Raw genomic sequence first — 18,588 nt, 5'->3', positions numbered from 1 at the left:
TATCCAACAATAGATCGTGCCAATTAAGACTTTAGTTCCTTGCATTGTACATTACATTTTTTTTTTAAAACTAGTCATATGGTTTAAACATGGTTCCACTGGTCCAACTCTAGTCCCACTGTTACACCAAATCTTCAGAGCACAAATACATTTTGTCATAGTATACGAAACTGCGACAGCAATTTGGTATAACAGTAGGACTAGTTGCTAGTGGGACCAGTGGAACCATGTTTAAACCATATGACTAGTTTAAAAAAAAAAATTGTAATGTGCAATGCAAGGAACTAAAGTCTTAATTGGCACCATCTATTGTGATAAAGAGAGAGAGAAAAAAACAAGTAATAATTTGATCCTAAAATGACTGTCTCCCAAAGATAAATTGCTAAATCCAAACTTCTTGAGGTTTGGAAAAATGTTTTAAAGTTGGTGCTAATTCCAAAACCCAAAACACTAACTCACAAAACCAAAGCTGTCTGTTCCAATGACAATGCTCTTACTACTGAACTCACTTACTTGTGTCACAACTTTTTTTAGTCAATGGCTATAATCCCCAAAGAATTTTTTAAAAAAATATTAAAATAATCCAGGAAATCCTCTCTATTACCTAATATACAAGGCAATACTAGTGAAATATTAGCAAATAAGTTAACTAAATAATAATCATTTTCTTATATTCTGTGTTGGGAATTAGTAACGTTAAATAAACTGCTATGTAGTCTCTAATCTTTGATCAAATGTTGTTGTTTTTTTTTTTCCTAACTCGGCTCTCAGATCTGTAATTTAAAATTCATTTTAAAACTGTCTTGTATATAAATAAGTAGAAAGGTTTATGTATTGGCAGTGCATGACAGTTTATTTAATGGTACTAATTCACAACACAGAATATAAGAAAAAAAAAATTTTTTTTTAACTTATTTGCTGATATTTTACTGATATTATATCCTGCATCTTCAGATGCACAAACACATTTTGTCATAGTGTACAAAACTGCTGCAAATATCTTTTCATGCCCATAAGAAAAATCATGGGCGTGAAAAGGTAGTATCGATGGTAGAATTATATTAAAAATGAAATTATTAAGAAGGAATTTGACACTGTTAGCATTTAGGAATGTGTGGACAAAGCTAATCCCAGATGTCATGGTCACATAAAAGAATGGGAGATGAAAGGATAGTAAAACAGGTGTTTTAATGCCAGGATGCAAGAAAGAGATCAAAATGAAAACAAAAGCAAAGATAGACTGATGCAGTTAGAAGTGCCTTAAAAGAGTGAAATATGCTCAAGGGATGTACAGGAAACTATGTAGCACTTCACATAATGCTATCATTATGTGATATATCCCATTGAGGATACATATCATGAATTCGATGATCACGACTTAACAAGGACATATTTTGTTGAGATTCTTTATGAAAATGAGGGAGGTTGGGAATTCAACTCTCAATACAAATCTTTTCTTTCTCATAAAAAAATCTTCATCTAGCCAATATGAATCATCATCATTATTATTATTATTGCCACCTCCATGGAGTCAGCAGACTCATCATGGGAAATTCATTCAACTGATAATATATTTATAATACCGAATCTTAAAATCCTTAACACTCCTTGCATTAACAACATATTCTGGTAAAGCATTCCATTCACTGACAATTCTAAATGTAAAAAATCTTTTCTTCACCACGCTCTCACATAATTTCCAGGGATGACCTCTGGTTTTTCCCCATTCATCTTCTACTCTTTTATATAATCTCATCTGGATGAATCTGATAAAATCCTCTCACTAACTTAAATGTCTCTATCATATCACCTCTTTTCCTCCTATCCACTAAACTCTGCAATCCACATTTTTTCAACTTCTCTCAATAGCAAGCAATCCAAAGTCCTGATATTGTCTTCGTCACTCACTCACCTCTGGACCCTCTCCAATGTCATCACAGCACACTGAAAAACCAGGTGACCAGATCTGAGCACAATAGTCCAAGTGTGGTCTGACAATGTTTCATACAGTGGCACAACCACTTCTTATTCCTACATGTTAGAGTACTTCTTATCATAGCAGCACTACAATGTGCAGCCTTTGCAACACTAACAATATGCCCTCTAAACATCAGTCTACTGTCAACTATCAATCCCAAATCTCTAATCTCATCCACTTCAGTACAGTACTGTCAATATATAGTACACAGTCTTATATTTCTGCACTCCAAAATGCAACACCTTGCACTTATTGATATTAAAACTACAACACCACTCCTTTGCCCAAGTCAAAAGTTTATTCAAATAATCCTAAAAGGAATTAAAATGTAGGGCTACTATTAGTTCTTCCCAACTTTGCATCATCAGCAAAGAACTGAAGATCCCCAGTCAGTCCACATAATATATATCGTTTACAAACAAATTAAACAGTAAGAGGCCAAGAACAGAACCCCAGAGGCATGCCACTGGTTACCCTCCTTTTTTGAGACACTGCTCCATCATACACAACCTGCTGGTATCATTCGGAGAGCCAATCTCCAATCCATACTATCTATTCCCATCCTCTGCAGTTTGTACACCAACTTATCATGTGGTAGTCAATCAAATGCTTTTGCAAAGTTCAAGAATATCACTGTATATGATTTCTCCCTTATATAACACACTTATCCTGTCATAAATTTAATGCAAGTAAATTTCTAAAACTGGATCTCCCCTTTACAAATCCATGCTTACAATCATAAAGTTAATAGATTGCATTTTAATGGGTTTGGTGTTGGGCATTTAGAAAGGTTATTGTTTTCTGAGAAGGCATAGAAGTCAAGAAGTTAATGTACCAAATGATCAGAGTATACTTGTGAAGCAGGATAGCCAGATTGTATGACAGGAGGAAGATGGATATGAGGTTGAAGATGTGATTGCAGTAGCATATATTTCCACAATAATTCCACTTATATAATATTTTTGGAATCTGAACATTTAGGCCTTGCTTCTCATGCCATTGATACTATAGATAGAGTTCACTGGAACCATACCAAGATGCTTCACTACAGTAGGTTCAAATTTGATCATCTATTTTTTGAATCATGTGAAGCCCTATGTCACCGTCCCAATCTCAATCAGACAGACTGTATGCCTAGCTCTAAGTTTTGGGAAGTGATTGCTGTTAATTGTTTATAATTTTTAATTAATTAATTATACATCTATATTGATGTCTCTGAATAGTGTTTCCTCTTGCTGTATAGCTGCAACCAAGACAATGATATTACATGCATGCTATATGACTCATTCTTGTATTTTCAGAATTTAAATGTTGTTACCAGTTCTTTTGCCTTCTCCCTCAATTAAGCTTATGACATATTGAGCAAAATATATAGAAATAATAAATTCTATTTTAGTTTTCTCTTACATGTGTGAAACCGTTATTAAAACATGCATGTCTCTATCAAACATCTAGTGACACAGTCTACAAAGGAATTAGTTTATTAAATTAATTACATAAGATAATATCTCCTGGTTGAAAAATAAAACTTCTTTACTGAATTTATTGGAGGCTGCCCTCATTGACTATCAAATACCTTGATAATCAATGAGGTGATGTTTTAAAATTGAAATTTTTTTATATAGTGAAACCTTTCGAGTCTCCATTACTATAGAATAACACATATGCCACACTAAATAACTTTTTTTATTATATAAATATTTCATCTTATGTATCATAAGACATCATCAGTACAACTAACGAACAACAATAGGAATTGAATTCAAAAAACAGTAGAGTGTACATGCTTAAATTGGAATACCTCTATGCATATAGTTGCCTGTTCATGGATTAAAAACTACTGAGCTTAAATTAAAATATAGCAGATAAATTATTGAATACAATTGAGGATAATAATTTCCCAAACTTTTGGAATAGTGATACAGTCGTTTTGATTAAGATTAGGTCTATGAAGTAAGGCTTCAGCACTTTCTTTATATAAATGTTTGTTTACATGGATCTATGTAGTAGCTCAGAGTTTTGCCATTGGATCATATGGTTAGAGTTTCTGATTCCATGTCCAACATCAAGACCACATCTGCCTTATCAAACCTCACAAATTTGGCCTTGCACATCATAGAATCAAAAATGCTAACCACAGGATCCAAAGGCAAAATGCCAAGTTACTAAATGGATCCACATATAAACATGAATGTTTATATAAAGAAAGTGCTGAAGCCCAACTTCATAGACCTAATCTTAATCTAAATGACTGTCGAACTATTCCAAAAGTTTGGGAAATTGTTATCCTCAATTGTATTGAATAATTTATCTACTATATTTTAATTTAGTTTAAGTAATTTTAATTTAAGCCCAGTAGTTTTAAATCCATGAACATGTGGCTGTATATGTAGAGGGATTCCAATTTAAGCATGTGCACTACTGTTTTTTTGAATTGAATTCCTATTGTTGTTCATTAGTTGTACTGATGATGTCTTATGATACATAAAACAAAATATTTACATAATAAAATAGTTATTTACTGTGGCATACATGTTATTCTACAGTTAAAATTGAAAAAAATATGTAAATTGGGCAAAAAAACATAAGGTAATACATTTTGAATGAACATTTTGAAAGCTGAAAATTTGGGAAATTGTTATCCTCAATTGTATTGAATAATTTATCTCCTATATTTTAATTTAGTTTAAGTAATTTTAATTTAAGCCCAGTAGTTTTTAATCCATGAACATGTGGCTGTATATGTAGAGGGATTCCAATTTAAGCATGTGCACTCTGTTTTTTTTTTAATTCAATTCCTATTGTTGTTCATTAGTTGATACATAAAATATGATACTTATGATACATAAAATATGATACTTATGATACATAAAACAAAATATTTACATAATAAAAAAGTTATTTACTGTGGCATACATGTTATTCTATAGTTAAAATTGAAAAAAAAAAAACGTAAATTGGGCAAAAAAATATAAGGTAATACATTTTGAATGCAATGAGGCTGAAAATACACTTGCTACTTGTCTCTGATAACTCGTCCATGGCAAGTGAGTGAGAGAATTTCTATATAAATGAGCCTCCATAGGAGTCAGTATAGACGAAGCCCTCTGGTCGGAAAGACCTTGGTTCAATTCCTGTCAGTGAAGTGAGGAATCTTTATCCGGTCTCCTTCAACTAAAAGTGAGTTAGCCAGTCTCATACAAAGGTAGGGAGTTGCGGTTTTTTCACCAGGAAACATGGGTTTTTTTCATCCCCAAGAACAGGCAAAACCAGCCTGTGAACACATGCATCTACAGACATAGGACACACCAGGAGGCATAGTGCTAACCACCTTATCCTCAAGATATGGTTGTAGTTAAATGAATATAAATCCTCAACACCGCAAAAAAAGAGGAGGGAAGGAATAATAATAATAAGATATATATAATTTTTTTTTCAAAAATAGTTTACATGATTATATAACTGAATGATTAAATAGTTTTTTATATTTTATCAAGTGCATTACATAGAAGTGAAAAAAACAGAAATACATAAAAACATTACTTGAGTACATCTACTATCGTACTAAATTATTAATAGATTGCTAACATTTGAATTCTTAGACTAGCTGCATTATTGTACTGCTTGTGAATGAAGCTGTGGTCTTGCAACTAGTTTAGCTGAATAGTAGAGGAGTAAGAATCGGAAAGGTTGTAGCTGGTTGATTTTAAAGTGAACAGGGTTCAATGAAATTTCTGTTGATTCCAAGATTTTTCTTTCAAGTTCATCTTAGTATTTATATATAATTTCAGATCTATCTGTTTATTTCTTCTTATCAATGGGAACATCTATTATCTTCTTATTTCTTCTGATCAATGGGATCAGAAGAATTAAGAACATGACTGGATAAAGCTATGGCCTTAGTTCTACCATAGGTGATATCTCTGAGATATTTTTTAATACAAAGTTCAACTGATTTTTCAGTTTGTCCATAATATAGAAAACTGCGTCCACACTAAAGATAGTAAACATGTAGATAATTTAAGTTCTTATGTTTTGGATTTACCAGGCAAAACTAGGATCGAGCTTCACTTGAGGGGGGGAGGGGGATGAAATATGAATCTTATATTTCTTGAGGATTTTTGCCAACAGAAATGAAGGGTACTTAAGGGTCAAAGCTGTATAACTGAGAGGAGACCTCCACATAGCCTTTAAAGGAATGCGGAGAACTGACCAGGGCTTCTGACCTAATGTCCGATCCTCACCTTCTCGTGGTGCACCCTGTTGGGTATCTACTTTGATACTGAACGAACGAGGATGGGCTGGCAATTTGGGATTTAGCCGACCAAATTGTATTCTTATTGGTTAAACCAAAATAAAAAACGATGGTACGACATGACAAAATTTCATGCCGGCTGAGGCATTGCCCGGTTAAACAAGGCCCCCGTTGTTTTCGCCAGGGAACCAGGGCAAACAGCGAAAAGTCAGCTACTGGAACAAATCTGAAAACAAACCCCAACTCAACATCACCAGAGTTAAAGATCGGTACTATCAACATAAGAAGCCTGAATGGCAAAGAAATGGAGCTAGCTGAGGAATTAGATAAGTACCAGATCGACATAATAGGGGTGATTGAAACAAAAAAGACAAAAACTGATGAGATCTTTCTGAGCAAGAAATACAAAATGTTATATTCAGGCAATGACAATCAAGGAAAAGAAGAAGTAGCCATAGTATTCAACACAAATCTTCTTGAATGGCAGTCAGTCTCAAGTAGAGTAATGTGGACAAATATGAGAATGGAGAACTGGACAATGAGACTTATTTGTGCCTATGGTCCCACAGAAGGTTCTACTAAGGTAGAAGTGGAGGAATTTTTTGATGCTTTAGAAAAAGCAACTGACACAATGAAAAAGGAAAAGTTGGTCCTTGTTGGGGATCTAAATAGCAGAGTAGGAAATGATTGTGAGACATACAAAAATATTTTGGGAAAATTTGGAGAAAAGAGCAAAGCTAATAATAATGGCAAATATCTGTTGGATTTCTGCTCAGGACGTGGACTGGTTATTACTAACACCATGTTCCAATATAAAAATGTGCACAAATTCACATGGAGAGAAGAGGCTAGGAATAAGAAAAGTCTCATTAACTATGTTATTGTTGATAGCGATGTTTTCTCCCTGGTGCAGGACACCAGAGTGTATAGAGGATTTGAAATTGGAAGTGATCACTATTTAGTCTTGAGCAGGATAAAATTGAATTTCATATTGAAAAGAATAACATCTAAGAAAGTTTTAAAGCGAATAAAAGTTGAGCAGCTCTCAGATGTGAACTGTAGACTAAAATACACAAAGATTATTGAAGAAAAAATGAAAGCGTTTGAGAACAGGAATCAAACCTTGGAGATTCAGTGGCAAACTCTGAAGAAAACATTGGTTGTTTCTGCCAGAGAGACATGTGGTGAGGTTGTCTGCAAGGATAAAAAAAATCAGAACTCCCTGGTGGACACAGGAAGTTAAAGAGGCAGTGAAGGAAAAGAAGAAAGCATATCAAAAGTTCCTGTCAAATAAGTCAGCTTGTGCTCTTAGAGAATACAGAGACAAACACAAGAATGCTAAACACTGTGTAAAACTAGCTAAACAGAAGTTATGGGTGGACTTTGGCAAGAATATAGAAAATAAATATCAAGAAGGTGGCAAAATATTCTGGAGGTTGTTGAAGAAGCTTAGGAATGGAGGAAAGAGTGCTGTAAAAGGATTTAGAGATGATAAAGGTGACATGAAAAACGGGAGAAAAAGATATCCTTCTAGTATGGAGTAATTACTTTGAAAAACTGCTAAATGAAACAAGCAGTGATGACAGCACAGTGGTAAAAAACACTGACCAGGCATGCAGTCAGGAATACATATCCATACTTGAAGTAGAAAAAGCCATCAAAGGCTTGAAATGTGGAAAGGCAGCAGGAGTAGATGATATTCGACCAGAAATGCTGAAGTATGGTGGTATAAGAATGTTACAGTGGCTGCACTGTATAGTTCAGAAAGCCTGGACAGAGGGACGAATTCCTGATGATTGGAGTAGAGCTCTCATAGTACCCATATATAAAAAGGGAAATAAACTGAATGCGAGAATTACAGAGGTATTTCCCTACTGAGTGTTCCTGGCAAGATCTATGCAAGTATACTTGAGAAACGGTTGAGAAGAATTGTGGAAGGAAAGCTTGGTGAAGAACAAGCTGGATTCAGGCCAAATAGAGGCTGTCAGGATCAGATCTTCACTTTACGACAAATAGTCGAGAAAGCATGGGAATATAACAAAGATCTGTATTTAAGTTGTGTCGATTTGGAAAAGGCATATGACAAGGTGCCAAGAGAGAAGCTATTCAATATGCTACAATTATATGGTGTCAATGGGGCATTATATCAAGCAATACTTAGTCTTCATTTGAGTTGTAAGTCAGCAGTTAGAATTGTAGGAAGTACAGGAAGATAGTTTGATGTTAAATCTAGTGCGAGACAAGGATGTACATTATCCCCTCTGTTATTCATTATCTATATGGATCACATTATGAAGGAAAGTGGTATTAAACATGATATCAAAATTGCAGATGTTAATGTCAGCTCTTTGCTTTATGCGGATGATGTCATACTTCTAAATAAATCCGCTACAAGTCTGCAAGATTCTCTCACTAAATTGAATAACTGTTGTAATAGATATGGTATGAAGGTCAGCAATAAAAAGACAAAGATAATGAAAATAAGCAGAATCATTGAAAATGTCAACTGTGTTGTGAATGGAGAACCTGTGGAACAAGTGAAACATTTCAGCTACTTAGGCACGATTTTTACTGAAGATGGTAAATTAAATATAGAAATAGACAATAGAATCAGCAAAGCTGGTACGGTAGGAAGTCAATTGAATAAATTCATATAGAATAAGAGAGAAATTAGTCGGAACACTAAATTAGCTGTATACAAGACAGTGTTCAAACCAGTTTTAAACTTATGGATCTGAGAGCTGGGTCAGAAGTAAAACAGTTCACCAAAGACTAGAGACCGCAGATATGAGAGTCCTGAGAAAGATTATAGGCATGAACAGATGGCATCAATGGCAATATCATATTAAAAACGAGGATATTAGGAAAGAACTTGACACTGTCAATATCCAGGAATGTGTTAGCAGAGCTAATCTCAGGTGGTATGGTCACTTAAACAGAATGGGCGAAGAAAGATTAGCAAAACAAGTGTTCTCTGCCAGGTTGGCAGCAAAATGACCCAGAGGAAGACCAAGATATAGGTGGATTGATATGGTACAAAGTGCCTTAGACGATAGAAATATAAGATCTGATAATGTTCGAGTCTTGACAAGTAACAGACTGATTTGGAGGAAAATTGTACAGAGGAAGTTAGTAATGATGTAATTTTTTTCATGTAGTACTATCATATCCTGTACACCCCTTGAGGGTAAATGGCAGGAATTTGATGATGTTAGAAATGAAGCTGATATATACAGAATAGTGATAAAACCTTTCACATCATTACTCTCTTCAATACAGTATGTAAGTGGATTAAACAGGAGTGTAGAAAGTCTCATTACAATAACTATTCTCCTGAAAAATCAATAAAAGCAACTTTAATTCTTTGGCAATCTCTTCTTCATCACTGATGAGTATAAGCATACAAGTTCCCAAAGTAGAATTAATATTATATACTATTTTATATAATATTATGTTGTATTTTCTCAATTTTATATACTATTTTGTATTTTTAATTTATTTTTTTAGACAGTCTGGGAGCACTGCTCTAGAGACTGAACATGGAACCAAGTTTTCAAGGTGGGTAATAATGAAACCGAGCATAAAGATATTTGGTATGTGTAGCTTTTCTGTTAATAGAGATCTTCAATTTTCAAATGGACATGTAAGTTTTACATCAAGAAAAGGAGGGGAACCATTAACTTCTAGCTCTGTGTTAAATTTTATTCTAGGGTGTTCGTTGTTAAGATGGTTCACAGGAACTCTTGGAGTGAATCTGGACCATGGCTCCAAATCAAGAAAACATCATCAATATATATTTTCTACAGTCTTGGTTTCAATGGAAATGGAAATCCTTTTTCTTCAAAGATTTCTAAGTATATATTTGCTATTACAGGTGACAGAGAATTATCCATGGCTAACCCAAAATTTTATTTGCAGATAGTGTTTCTAAAAATGAAGCAGCCTGAATTTCTGCAATGAGTCAAAAGTGTCATGACTTTTCTAGATAACTTATCTTGCAAAAGAACTAATACTTCTTTTGTGGGCATATTAGTAAACAATGAAGTGATATAAGCTGGTCATGATTTCATCCTTTTGTAGATGATGTCTTTGACCATGGAAACAAAGTGTTCAGAATTCTTAATGTAGCGTTAGAAGAACAAGAACCCATAAGAGCTTTCAATAATTCTGCCAGATGCTTAGATAAATTATAAGTAAGGGAGTCAATCCCATCTACAACTGGTCTTAGTGGGATGTTTTTCATTTGTATTTTAGGTACACCATACATGCAAGGAACAGGGTGAAGAGATTGAGAGAGAATCCTAATTCTCTAGAGAATTCAAAAGTGGTTTAAGGGGGATTATTAGTTTGGTTATGTAGTTCTTGAGTTGGATCATTTTCAAGAATCAAACAAGTACCAGCATAGAGTAAATGTGACATTTTGTAACTATATTCCTCAATATCTAAGATTAATGTGGCATTCCCCTTGTTTGCAGAAAAGATTATAATATTTCCATCTTCTTATAATTTTTTTAATGTTTAGAGTTCTACCACTGTAACATTATTTTTTGGTGGTTTGCTTGGTTAATAGCAAAGATGGATTCTAATTGCATTAATTTAGTTTCCAGAGGTGGAAGAAAAGAAGCAGCCTTCTCATATTTGGGTAACAAGAGCTCTTTGAGAATAGTACAAAATGATATTGCAAAGTTAAATCCCTTACTGAAAATAGGGCCTCCATAGCTCAGTCGGTACAGACAAAACCCTTTGGTTGGAAAGTCCTGGGTTCGATTCCCATCCATCACGTGAGGAACCTTTATCTGGTCTCATTTGACAAAAGGTGAGCTAGCCGGTCTCATATGAAGGTGGAGGATTTCCTCTCTGTAACTCGGGTTTTCATTCCTCAAAACAGACAAACTGGCGCTGTGAACACACACACATCTACAGACATAAATACATCTCCCCCCCCACCCACCCCCAATATCATGTTCTACAACAAGCTGGTTGGGATCGCTTAAAGTCGCATTAAGTAAAATAGCAGACCCTGCTTGGGATATAACGCGAGGAAGAAGGAATCCCTTACTGAACTTTTTCTGCATTTCAAAGATGCCAACCAGACTTATTATTTTTTTATGTTGCTCCCACCCACAAAAGGTTATTAGCAAACCTATAGTACATTTTGTACTGCAGGTGGGATAGAATTTTTTTTTTTTTTTAGTTTGTCATTACAGTACTCCTTTGTAATGACATGGAAGAACTAGGACTAATTCTTAACAAAGTTAACAAGAACAGTAATAACAGAGGACTTCAACTCAATTCTAGCAAGACAAAGATCATGGTTCTCAAAGGAAAAACAAACAGAGACGCTCTTGGGAAACAAGTGTGCCTTAATGGAGAAAGAATTGAGGAAGTCAGCAAGTTTGAGTACCTGGGATCCATTATTAATGTGAAGAATTGCTGTTCAGAAGATGTCAGAAAAAGGTTAGGAATGGCTAAAACAACAGTCAGAGACCTGTCTAAAATCTGGAAGGATGGATCTATCTCCATGGGAACAAAGTTGAGGATTTTAGATGCAGATGTTTTTCCAACAGCGACTTATGGATGCGAGACTTGGAATCTAAAGAAGTCAGATAAGAAATGGATATCTGCTTTTCAGATGTGGTGTTACAGAAGGCTGTTGAGGATATCATATACAGATAGGCGTACAAATGAATGGGTGTTAGAAAAGATTAGTAGAACTTTAAGGCTCCTTAAGGATATTGACAGAAGAAAGTTAAAATATTTTGGACACATAGAAAGGATGGAAGGAGGACTTCTCAGAACAGTAATAGAAGGTAAAGTTCCTGGAAAAAGAGGCAGGGGTAGACCATCAATGAGATGGATGGATGGCATGTGTGGAGTGACTGATCTTCAGAGAGTTGAGACTGCCAGAAAAGCAAACAACAGGACTACATGGCGAGGCCTGGTGTGGAACATCACCAAGCATCGGAGTGACCATATGGCATCTGTAGATGCTCAGTGAACATAGAGAGAGGGTGGGATAGATTTTTTTTTTTTTTTTTTTATCAATTTTATATACTATTTTGTATTTTTAATTAATTTTTTTACATAGTCCGGGAACTGCTCTAGAAACTAAACATAGAACGTTTTCAAGCCACTTTAGGCCTCCATAAGTGGTGTGGTGGTCTCACACTGAGAGATGAAATTCATTTCCCATCTAAAGACAATAACAAGCATCTATGTCCATGGCGGGATTCAAACCCACAGCCTGTTTGTTGAAATGCAGGTACGCTAACCAATCAGCCAATCAGGCTGGACTTATTATAATCTTGGTAAAAAGGAGACAATCCACTGGTCTAGATAATTTCTGTTGCTCTGCTTTCAAAGCATCAAATTTCCTAATTAATTTAAATTGGTTTGTGTTCTGGATGTTTCAAGCTTGAAAGTAAAGCATACTTTTAATGTTTTGTTGTATAATGAAACCTGGCATTCATGACTAAACATACACACATAACCACAGTAATAAGATTTTTAAATAAGTAAATATTTCATCCTAAGTATCATAGGACATTGTCGGTACAGTTAATTCAAGAAATACTAGGAATCACATACAGTTAGGAGACATACTTACAATGGAATCCCTCTATGCGTGTAGTAGCATGTTATAGAATTAAATTAAAATATATATGGAGAGAGAGAGAAAAAATCCAAAAACAACTAAAAAAATCAACAATCACTTCCCCACACCTAGACAAGAACAAGCCCATAGGATTCCCATACCTTATGTCAAAGGTATCTCTGAACGTCTTTCAAAAATTATGAAGAAATATAAATTGGCTGCTTCCTACAAACAAATCAACCAGATCTACAATTGGTTAACTTCTCCCAAAGACAAACTCTCATCTCTGATGCTACCTGGCTTGTACGAGGTCCCATGTTCCTGTAAATTGTCCTACTATTTACAGGAACATGGTAGATCCATTAGCAAACAGGTAGATCCATTAGCAAACACATTTCGGAACATCAAGACCATATCTCTCTTATCAAACCACAGAAATCTGGCCTCGCACAACATGGAATTAAAAATCCAAATCATCAGATCCATTGGAAAAAGACAAAACTTCTACATAGATCTCTATATAAACATGAATGTTTATATAAAGAAAGTGCTGAAGCCGTACATCACAGACCAATTTGTACCATAATGACGTTCTTACTATCTCTAAAGTCTGGGAAATTGTCATCCTAAATTGTGTAAAATAATTTCTATATGTTATCTCATTTTAATGTAATCTTTTTTCTCTCTCTCTCTCTCTCTCCAGATAGATGTTAATTTAATTCTGTAACACGTTACTGCACGCATAGATAGATTCCATTATAAGCATGCGCCCTAACTGCATGTGATTCCTAGTATTGTTTGAATTAACTGTACTGACGATGTCCTATGATACTTAGGACAAAATATTTACTTATTAAAAAATCTTATTACTGTGGTTATGTGTGTATGACTAAAGTATGACTAAAGTATGTTTAGTCATACTTTTAATGTACTGCCTTAAATTAGTTTCTACAATTTGTTCTAAGGAGATGTATAAAAATGTCTCATGGGGAATTGATTGAACTATAATATGTTTAGAGTCAAATATACATTCATGAAGAAAATCTTGCTTAGGTTTGTAATATATCCTCTTTGCTCATTCAGTCTTCATGGTTTCTTTAAAACTAATGAACTTTGGGAAAATATAGTTGAACTTGCAGTGTTTGAGAAACACTAACCTATTTATATATGGCAGCCTGGCCGGCCAAGTGGTTAGTGTATCTGCTCTCCAGCCAAAAGGCTGCAGGTTCGAATCCCGCCATGGGCATGGATGTTTGTGATTGTCTTTGGAAATACTAGTGGTGGTGGTGGTGTAGTTGTGGTCAGTTGGAGGATTGAGTGGCAGAGACAGAGTTGTAGAGCAGGTGCCCTCCCTCGATGAGTCTTTGGACTCCATTGAGGTGTCTAATAATAATAATAATAATAAATAAAGAGAAATCCTCCATAATGTCTTTTGTAAATCCCTGCTACATTTATAGGTGGCCTCATCATAGAGGCTAGAGATTTCATAGATTAGGTTTTTATGGATGTTGGACATCTTTCAAAAAATAACTTATAGAACTATATATATATAAAAAACATACATATATATATATCTCATCTTCCTTTTACTCTCTTTTACCTTGTGGTGTTGAGGGTTTATTAATCAATGGACCTCAAACCGTTCACAGGATAAGGTGGTCAGCCCTATGCCCCAGTGTATCCTATGTCCATAGTGTTGAGTTCTCAAGGCCAGTTAATTAATTTGCCTGCTTTGCGGGATGAAAAATCCCAGGACATATTGGGGGAAAAACCCTACTGTCCACGCCCAAGACTGGCTAACTTGGCTATGGCTGAGGAAGATCCTTCAGCTCCTCACGTCTCCAACAGAAATCGAACCTAGAACGCTCCTTCCCCAGGCATATGGTTGCGAAGCACACAGCCACCAGGCTAATCGCACGGACATATATATACATATATAATCAATAAATATAAAATAAAAAACAGATAATTTGAAACTTTTTACCTGAACTAGGAGAAGCCCTTCCATTAACTTTCTTCTTTTGAGGAGTTTTCTTTGATTCATTTACTTTGGATTTGAAAGCTAAAATAAAAATTTTTAAAAAGAAAGACAAAACAAATTAGGAACAAAATTCTCCCTAAATAATCTTCAAAATATAAAACATACAATGATAAATAGCCAGTGTATAAGCAAGCAGAAACAATTTTTTTTGCAGTGAGACTTAAAAAAATTTAGGAGAGTATTCATCAAACATTAGCATAATATAGCCCATCTTATTATGGATTACAGATTAATGTACATCAAATGCATTCCATGTTATAAATTTTATGAAGTTTTCATGGAAATAATTTAATCTTTTTTATTTAAATTAATTTTTTCTGAGAAGAGTAAATATAAAAATGATTCAGTGAAAATCTGCAAAACCATGATTATCACAGCTGCTATCTCCTGGCACATAAAATTACCAGAAGCAGTGAGACATATTATCCCATAGGTTTACCTGCTATAAAAAGTCCATGCAACATTTGCAATACTTGCTATGTAGTATGTGCTCTACTTCAGCATCTGAAATGGAAATGCTGCTTCCTTAAAATATCAAAGAACCAAAAATGTAAGAATAGAGACTAAGTTCAAACTGTATGGAGAGTGTTCCAATACCGTAAAACTATATGACGATTTTTTCTCAGATAATTTGTTCAGCAGGAAGCTATTCATATCCTAGATGGGTGATTATGCAGGCAAGTTTCCTTGGGCATGTCGTTCTGAACAGCCATACATAGGCATACAAGAGTTTCACCATATCACATGCATTCAACAGAAACAACAAAATCTTACTAGAAATGCAATATGCCTCTGTTATAAAGCAGGCATGGCCCTCACTGGAAATATGACTTCAGCAGCCAAATTATTGTCTCCACTTGTTGCCAACAAACTTTGGGTTTAGAGTATAGATGTCTGAAAAGTCTTTAGGTATTTCTTCATTCAATATAACAAATTACTCTACTTGCAAAAGAATTAAAACAGCAAGGAAAAAAAAGAAAAAAAAAAAAATCTGGTTGCCAAAACACAATTAACCAGGTTTGACCCATAGACTTCTTTTATTTGTTAAAGCTGAATGTTTCTCTGACATGTTTTTACTGTGTGTATGGCTGACACAGCATCTTCAGGAATATAATTAATACAAAAAAAAATGACAACAACAAAAAAAAAAAAACTCAAATGTTTCCAACAACTTATTTCTATAAACTGAAAATTACTCGATTGATAGTTTAATCAGGTGTATCATTAGACACATCATGCACAATCTATACATTATTGTGTAAACTCTATTGATTGCTGGCATAGGAAAGGTTGTGAATGTTACATATACTATTTAATGACTTCTAGATATCATCGAAATAAAAGTCCTTGGTTTCTATTTAGCATCAGGTGAGCAAATGACCTCAGAAGAGTCCTTGAACAATCTGATAAAATTATTCTCTTCCAAGAAAGGTATAGAAGAAACTTGCCAATTTACTGTGTGATGTTCTATGAGGATACGTGCTGCAAGATTGCTTCTATGTTATTGGACTCTTCCACATATTCAGAAATCGACCATGATCCCACTTGGTCATCACACAAAGAACCAATAACAGGATCTCTAATGCATCTAAATTTACAGATGTTAAAAAAAACTTAAAACATGTGATCGCTCTCATATTATAGCACCTAGATATTTTCTTTTTAAACACCTATCAAATCTCATACTGGACATTCATAGTTCTATTAAAAAAAAAAACTCAATGCATTTTGTAGAGAAACTTGTAAAACTGTAAAGCACCTCTGTAGCGTAACTAGAAGAACAATGGGACATTGCACCCTTCGAATGGAAAAGCCCATATAAAGATTCCTCTTGTTACGACAAGAGGCATTTTTTATGTGGGCTTTTTCAACTGAAGGTGAGTTAGCCAATCTCACACGGAAGTAGCAGGGTTTTTTCTTCCAGAAACCTGGGTTTTTCATTCCACATAAAGAAAATTATTATATGGAAGTGCACCGAGAAAGTCGATGAAGATTTTGCAGATTTTCTGAATAATCACCAAAAATCAAATTTGCATTACAAATAGAAAGGGATGGTCAATTATCCATTCCTAGAATATCTTTGGAAATTGACATGAAACATACCTATACAGATGGATATCTACATGAGAAAACAAACAAAACTTGCACACAAAAAATACCACTGGTGGCAGTAATAGGTGGTAGATGACACTGTGTGGTGATGGTAATAGTGTCACTATTGTGACAATAGTAGTTGGAGGTTAAGTAAAGGAGAATGGTGAGTTGTGTATAGTGGAGTACAGTGCCAGTGATGAGTCCTTGGACTCCTTGGAGATGTTATGTAATAGTAATAATAATAATAACTTTGAGACATGCAAATTACTTCCCTTTTATTAGGTTCACTTGACCGAAACCTTATTCACAGGATGACATACTTGTTGTGTAATGGCTACAATTTCAAGCAGTTTTAAGAGAAATGAAAACCTGTCCCTATTTACTCATTATTCTTTCAAAAAGGTTGTGTATGTTTAAATGCTTACCCACAACTATGAACTCATTCATTACCACTTGTTCACCAAATTTACTGAAACTTTCTTTGTTACCATCAAAATATTTGGTGAAATATTTATTTATTGATTTCATCTATTAGATTTTTTTTGTTCAACATTCAATTTTCATTCAACATGTTCAACAACAACATTTTGTTCAAACTTTTCTGCATGAACTGTCTGAATACCACTGTATTCAGACAATGGTACCAGTGCCCAATGGGTCAGCAAATGACCCTGGTAACTCCGCGTGTGGCATTGCTCCACTTCTTGAAAGGAATGTCCCCTCCGGGATTTATACAGGAGTGGAGGCCATCTTGCCTGGTGGCTGGGTTTGAACTTGGCAAGGGATGCTGCAGCTGGCTCTCATAGCCCATGTGGGGACTGGAAAACAGGGAGTTAGACCTGGCATCGCCATGTGACACTGTGGGGAGAAGTGATTTATGATTTACTGTATAGAGCAACCAGAACGATCAACTGTCAAAGGACTCTAAAATTATTACACCAAGTGCTCTACAATTGGAAAATAGTGGTCCATCTGAGTTCACAGAAGGACAGAGCATTTGTCCTGAAGGATGAATTGCCACAAGGATCTGCCCTTGCCCCAGCTTTGTTAAATCTGTGCATGGGTGACATCCCTCTGGCAGCTATTCAAGAGTTTCTGTGCTGATGACGTGGCTATCACCACCCAGGGTGATTCCTTCTGGCACCTTAAGGAGGCACCGAGCAGGGATCTGGTACTTATTAGAGGATTACTTTGAGGGCTGGGGACTGTCTCCTAGTCCCAGTGGAGCTGTTGTTTCTACTTCCCACCTAGAGGGCCACAAAGCTCACGAAGAACTAGGAATAAACTTCTGCAGTGGAACTCTGGTCCATGAGGGTGACTCTTGTTGCGTTGGTGTCATGCTTGACTGCAATCTGGCTTGCCGAGGACATTCAGGAAAACTGGGTTGAAGATGTCTGCCAAGAACGCATGAACAGACTGGGGGTTGTGATGCCTTGACTCTTGGGGGAAATAGTCCTGACTCTGGTCTTCCTTGTTGCAGGGTGTTGTTCACCAGTTTGGAGCTGGCATTGCACAGTTCTAGTGGACCCACAGATTGACATAATAGTGAGGGCCATCTCTAATGCCTTGGGATCTACTCCTCTCCAATGGTTACCTGTTCTTTCTCACATCACTCCTCCATGCTT

General features: G+C 35.3%; 1 protein-coding gene across 4 annotated transcripts in view; it reads right to left on the bottom strand.

Annotated features, from left to right (window-relative positions):
* Positions 1-18,588, bottom strand: part of LOC150107542 (DNA ligase 3-like) — a 505,727-nt gene that overhangs the window by 455,545 nt on the left and 31,594 nt on the right. For all 4 annotated transcript variants that reach the window (XM_090391370.1, XM_090391373.1, XM_090391372.1 and 1 more), the window contains exon 3: positions 14,813-14,890. In XM_090391370.1, the coding sequence (XP_090247496.1) occupies positions 14,813-14,890 (78 nt within the window). The remainder of the gene's footprint in view (positions 1-14,812; positions 14,891-18,588) is intronic.

The sequence above is a fragment of the Typopeltis vanoorti genome, chromosome 4 (assembly GCF_054136105.1).
Source record: "Typopeltis vanoorti isolate ZY-2024b chromosome 4, IOZ_Tvanoo_1.0, whole genome shotgun sequence".
Classification (NCBI taxonomy): domain Eukaryota; kingdom Metazoa; phylum Arthropoda; class Arachnida; order Uropygi; family Thelyphonidae; genus Typopeltis; species Typopeltis vanoorti.
This window is presented reverse-complemented; position numbering and strand designations above follow the sequence as displayed.